Source organism: Brassica napus, chromosome C8, assembly GCF_020379485.1.
Source record: "Brassica napus cultivar Da-Ae chromosome C8, Da-Ae, whole genome shotgun sequence".
Classification (NCBI taxonomy): domain Eukaryota; kingdom Viridiplantae; phylum Streptophyta; class Magnoliopsida; order Brassicales; family Brassicaceae; genus Brassica; species Brassica napus.
In genome coordinates this window covers 13,708,977-13,715,287 of record NC_063451.1, presented here as the reverse complement: position 1 = coordinate 13,715,287, position 6,311 = coordinate 13,708,977, and the positions used below count along the sequence as shown (strand labels likewise).

Genomic DNA, 6,311 nt, shown 5'->3' with positions numbered 1-6,311 from the left:
CAAAATCAATAAAATAAATCTTGTGAACTGATGGACGACTGGTAAGAGAGCCAGAAGAGATCAAATGTGAGACAAAATCTTTCTTCCGTGAGTTTCTACAACACAAGCCGGAGGACTTTGAGGGTATTGAGGTAAGCACTCTGCGGTCTCTGCTACCCTTTAGATTCTCCGCACCGGTCCAGACAGAACTGATCAAAGAAGTAACAGGAGATGTGATTACTAAAGTTTTGTTCACCATGCCAAATGATAAATCACCTGGACCTTATCCAGTTGAGTTCTTAAAATCGGCCTGGCCTATTATTGGGATGGAGTTCATTACGTCAATACAATCCTTTTTTGTCAAAGGATTTCTTCCTAAAGGTATCAATACTACCATTTTGGCTCTGATACCAAAGAAAACTGTGTCTCTGGAGATGAACGATTACAGACCGATATATTGCTGCAATTTTATCTACAAAGTGATCTCCAAAATTATTGCTAATAGGCTAAAGACCACACTACCAGAGTTCATAGCTCTCAACCAGTCGGCGTTTGTGAAGGATCGTTTACTGATTGAAAATCTCTTACTCGCTATGGAGCTTGTTAAAGATTACCACAAGGATAGCAAGGGTAGCATCTCATCTAGATGCGCTCTGAAAATCGACATATCAAAACCGTTTGACACTGTGCAGTGGAGTTTTCTTATCAAGATACTGGAAGCAATGGAGTTCCATGTACCTTTTATACATTGGATCTCTCTATGTATAACTACTGCATCATTTTCGGTTCAGGTGAACGGGGAGTTGGCTGGCTATTTTCAAAGTGAAAGAGGGCAGAGACAGGGTTGCGCATTGTCTCCATACCTATTTTTCATCTGTATGAACGTGCTGTCGAAGCTATTGGATAAGTCAGCAATGATAGCACACTGGGTTACCATCCTAAATGCAAAAATATGGGATTAACTCATTTGAATTTTGCGGATGATCTTCTGGTCTTTACTGATGGAAGAATAAGATCAATAGATAGTATCATTGAGGTCTTTAATTATTTTGGAAGAATCTCTGGACTAAAGATTAGTATGGAGAAGACAACCATCTTCTATGCAGGGATGCAAGATAATGTACACCAACAACTTGAACAAAGATTCAGTTTCACGTCAGGAACTTTGCATTTGTGTTATCTCGGGCTGCCTTTGCTCACAGAAAGAATGGGGAAAACAGATTATGGGATCTTGATAGAGAAGATTCGCTCCCGTATTAATCATTGGACAAATCGGTTTTTATCTCTAGCTGGGAGGTATATCAACTTATTTGCTCTGTTTTGGTCAGTATTGTTAGTTTCTGGATGTCTGGTTTCATTTTGCCAGGAGCATGCATCAAAGAAATAAACAATATTTGTTCTGTTTTCCTATGGTCGGGTCCTGCGCTAAACTCATCAAAAGCAAAGGTCGCCTGGACAGTTATCACCCAAGAGAAGAATGAATGAGGCTTAGGTTTTTGATCTTTAGAGGATGTAAACCAAGTCCGCTGTCTCAAGCTTGTATGGAGAATAGTATCATGACCCATCACTATGGGTGAAATGGCTTCAGACCAACATGGTGAAAGAGAGATCATTCTGGTCATTAAAAGAGTCAACAACAGGCTCATGGATGTGGCATAAGCTCCTGAAACTTCGGGATAAAGCTAAAGAATTTCAAAAAATGAAGATAGGAGATGGGAACAAGAGTTCATATTCTGGTATGATTTGTTTGGCTCCGGAGGCTTCATGATTTGTTTGGCTCCTGAGGTTGTATAGACATGGGAATTCCTTCTACCTCAACAGTAGTGATGGCTACAAGAAGACGACGACGGTACAGAGTTGAAATTTTCAACGAGCTAGAAGATATTATTGAGGATGAACGAGGGAAAAAGGTGGACGAGGATGATTTATCCATCTGGAAACAGACAGAAGACAAATACAAGCCGGTCTTTAGAACTAAAACCACATGGGAACTACTACGACAGCAAGCGCCAACAGTCTCCTGGTGGAAAGGAGTTTGGTTTAAACACCACACTCCAAAGTATGATTTCTTTCACTGGATTGTTATTCAGAACAGGCTCGCTACATGAGATAGAATGAGCTTTTGGAACAGAGGAATTAACCCCTCCTGTGTCCTTTGCCATGCACCTCAAGAAACAAGAGATCATTTCTTTTTCGGGTGCCTCCTTATGCGTGGTTTTCTCCAGTCTACATATACAAACAAATGGTCAGAACTTACGTCTATGATACTTGATAACAGCGGGGGTTTCCTCAGAAACTTCCTAGTGCCATACACGCTGCAGGCAACAGTGCATGCTCTGTGAGAGAGGAATGAAAGAAGACATGGTGCAATCGCAAGATTAGCAAGAGACATTGGTAAAAGTTCTGGATCGTCAAGTAAGGAACCGATGTCTTTCTTTACGCCAACTAGGAGAGCATAAGTATGCTGGAGGACTAACTTTCTGGTTAGCCACACGTTGATTAACGAGTTTCACACTTTGTAGTGTTCTTTAAACAATCAAAACATGTCACACTTGTTGTAAAAAAGTTGGGTTTTTAAAAAAAATAAATTTAACATATATTCAAAAACAAAATATTCAAATCATGGCACGTTCTCTTGCCCTCGAGTTAGCCTCTAATGTATCGTTTTCATTAAACACCCACGAACTGTCTCTCGATGTTTTCACATGTTTCTGAGTGTATATAAATATCTTTACTTATTAACTTTATTTGTATGTCACGCACGAAGAATTCTTGTGCCCAGTCGACAATTCTAGCATTGGTTTTGTGGGGCAAGAAAATTCTGACATTGTGCTTGCTTGTCTAGAATAATACCATGTATTACTTTACCATATGTTATCAAAATGGAATAAGAACAAGGGTCCAAAGTTATGGGTGCCACCACGTGAATTTTTTTGTAGTTTTTCTTATCTTGAGATTTTTTTACCTATCTTGAGTTTTTTACCCGTAAAAATTTCACATCTTTGAATATTATTACTTTTAGAAGCAGGGTGTGTATGCTATACATGGCAGAACGAAAAATGAGGCTAGTCATCCTCCAACTTTATCTCAAATTCTAATATATTGTCCTCCTCTTTGGACCACATCTGGGACCACATCTAATAAGTGCGGTTCTTGTCTTTTGCTAAATAATAGATAGCAAATGTCCTTTTTTATACAAACAAATTCAGACAGAGTTGTTTCTTTATCAGTATTTTTCTTGATGGTGGATCCCTTATCCTCGGTGTTTCGAGCTCCACTATAACCATTCGTACATGTTTTAACATTTTATGTTGATGATTAGCTTTTAGCTTTTAAAAAATCATATAAACGTCGCAAGTCTTTTGCTCAGCTCTACAGAAATGACGAAAGAGAACACTAGCCATCACCATGCAGAAGCAAAGAGAAAGAGACTTATTTGGATTCTCTTTGTAAGTGGATTCTGCATATTGTCGTACGTTCTTGGATCTTGGCAAACCAACACGGTCCCGTCTTCTTCCTCCGCGGTCTACAAAAGAATGGGATGTGATGAAACCAAGACTCAGACAAAACTTTCTTCTTCTGCTGATAATGATGATGGTAATCTCTCCTCTTCCTCTTCCTTGTCCTCCTCTTCATCTTCAGAACCAGTCAAGTTAGATTTCGAAAGCCATCACAAACTCGAGCTCAAGCAAAAGAACCAAACCATAAAGTATTTCGAGCCATGTGACATGTCTCTCAGCGAGTACACTCCATGTGAAGATCGAGAGAGAGGAAGAAGATTCGATAGGAACATGATGAAGTACAGAGAGAGACATTGTCCTTCAAAGGATGAGCTTCTCTATTGTCTGATTCCTCCTCCACCAAACTACAAGATTCCATTCAAATGGCCTCAGAGCAGAGACTATGCTTGGTACGATAACATCCCACACAAAGAGTTAAGTATTGAGAAAGCTATCCAGAATTGGATTCAAGTCGAAGGTGAACGGTTTAGATTCCCTGGTGGGGGTACCGGGTTTCCACGTGGTGCTGATGCTTACATTGATGACATCTCTAGACTCATCCCACTTACTGATGGAGCCGTGAGAACAGCTATTGATACAGGATGTGGTGTACGTTTTGCTTTCTACTACCTTTTTAGATGCACCCATCTTTCTTTCGACTTAAAACCGCTCAAGAAATTAATATTTTATATTATCTTAATTGGTTTATAGGTTGCAAGTTTTGGTGCTTACTTGTTGAAGAGGGATATCCTGGCTATGTCTTTTGCTCCAAGAGATACTCATGAAGCTCAGGTCCAGTTTGCGTTGGAACGTGGAGTTCCTGCCATTATAGGGATTATGGGATCTATAAGGCTTCCTTATCCAGCCAGAGCTTTCGATCTTGCTCATTGTTCTCGTTGCTTGATTCCTTGGTTTCAGAACGGTGAGAAAATATTCTGTGTTTTTTTCATTAGGTTTTTTGATTATTATTGGAACTTAACGAAAAACAAATTAGTTGCATATAGATGGTTTGTACTTAACTGAAGTGGACCGGGTTTTAAGACCGGGCGGTTATTGGATCCTCTCCGGCCCACCGATCAACTGGAAGCAACACTGGAAAGGCTGGGAAAGATCACAAGAGGATTTGAAGCAAGAACAAGATTCAATAGAAAATGCAGCAAGGAGCCTCTGTTGGAAGAAAGTTACAGAGAAGGGTGATTTTTCAATTTGGCAAAAGCCAATTAATCACATTGAGTGTAAGAAACTCAAACGAGTTCATAAATCTCCTCCCATATGCACCAAAGCAGTTCAACCTGATTCCGCTTGGTACACAACTCAACCCCTCCTAAAAGCTCAAAATCAATATATCTGAACATTTTGAATCATGAGTTTCCAACTCGAAACCAAAGGCAAATGTCCCGTTCCGGTATGATACACTTTAACATAATTCATGTTGGACCTTTGACAGGTATAAAGAATTAGAATCTTGTGTAATGCCGCTGCCAGAAGCAAAAAGTCCAGATGAATTTGCAGGAGGTGCATTGGAGAATTGGCCGGACCGGGCATTTGCGGTCCCACCTAGGATTATCCAGGGAACTATACTGGAGATCAGTGCTGAAAAATTCAGAGAAGACAATGAGTTTTGGAAGGATAGAGTAGCATATTACAAGCAGATAATGCCAGAGCTTTCAAGGGGAAGGTTCAGGAACATTATGGACATGAATGCATACCTCGGTGGATTTGCTGCAGCAATTGTGAAATATCCATCCTGGGTTATGAATGTGGTTCCTGTAGACGCAGAGAAGCAAACATTAGGTGTGATTTATGAGAGGGGATTTATAGGAACGTATCAAGACTGGTGCGAAGGATTCTCTACGTATCCAAGAACTTATGATCTTATTCACGCTGGTGGATTGTTCAGCATTTACGAGAACAGGTAAACGCCTATTACTAGACACTAATTAAGTTTATATTTTCAAAGTAAATCAACAAAATTAAGCATTTTATGCAAAAGTTGTTTGTTAATCCTAAACGTCAAATACAAAGAGAAAGATAAACACAAATGCAAATACTAATGTTGTTGTTGTTGTTGTTGAAAGGTGTGACGTGACGTTGATACTACTTGAGATGGATAGAATACTGAGACCAGAAGGAACAGTGGTGTTTAGGGACACTGTGGAAATGTTAACGAAGATACAAAGCATAACCAATGGAATGAAGTGGACAAGTCGAATTATGGATCACGAGAAAGGTCCTTTTATCCCTGAGAAGATCCTTCTCGCTGTAAAATCCTACTGGACCGGTCCTTCTTAAGCTAGTTTCAGTTTCCCTTAGACTCTTTACTTTGATCATCTTCATCCTCTGATTCTTTCTCATCTGTGCTTTTTTTCGATTTTTAAGACTACTATGATTATTTGAGAAAATACAGAGACAACTTTTCTGAGGTTTTTTCTTAGCTTTATTTCTTACAAGTGAAATAGCATCTTATATGTTTTCCAGAAAAAAATGTGCATGGAGCGTGGTCCTCTTTAAGAAAATATTCTTTTTTTTTTTTGACAGCTTAAAAAAATATATTATTTGAAAAAGTTTTTTTTGCAAGTCGCGTTCACGTTAATTCTAATGAAGGTTAATAACAATGGTACCATTAATGAATAAAATATATTTAGTCGCTATTACTAAAAATTCTATTTTATTTTATTTCTCTTTTTATTTAGGTTTTTTCCCTTATATTTTTCAAATAACCTTATAATAAATAACATTTATAAAATTTTAAAACGAAAATAGATTTTAAATGAAAAAGAAAAAAATAGATTTTCATAAAAATAAAGTTTACAAAATAATCTTGATATTAAA

The 6,311-nt window shown here is 38.4% G+C and overlaps 1 protein-coding gene across 1 annotated transcript; it reads left to right on the top strand.

Annotated features, from left to right (window-relative positions):
• Window positions 1–3,118: 3,118 nt before the first annotated feature.
• On the top strand, window positions 3,119–5,905 carry LOC106411362 (probable methyltransferase PMT18). The gene is made up of 5 exons (XM_013852113.3): window positions 3,119–4,088; window positions 4,191–4,401; window positions 4,484–4,784; window positions 4,927–5,394; window positions 5,558–5,905. Exons 1-5 carry the CDS (start codon window positions 3,360–3,362, stop codon window positions 5,769–5,771), a joined length of 1,923 nt encoding a protein of 640 aa, XP_013707567.1. The 5' UTR covers window positions 3,119–3,359; the 3' UTR covers window positions 5,772–5,905.
• The last annotated feature ends 406 nt before the right edge of the window (window positions 5,906–6,311 follow it).

Coding starts and splice junctions, on each gene's coding strand:
- LOC106411362 (XM_013852113.3), top strand. CDS start 3,360: ATGACGAAAGAGAACACTAGCCATCACCATGCAGAAGCAAAGAGAAAG. Junction 4,402..4,483: donor GATTCCTTGGTTTCAGAACG/GTGAGAAAATAT, acceptor AGTTGCATATAG/ATGGTTTGTACTTAACTGAA. Junction 5,395..5,557: donor TTCAGCATTTACGAGAACAG/GTAAACGCCTAT, acceptor TGTTGTTGAAAG/GTGTGACGTGACGTTGATAC.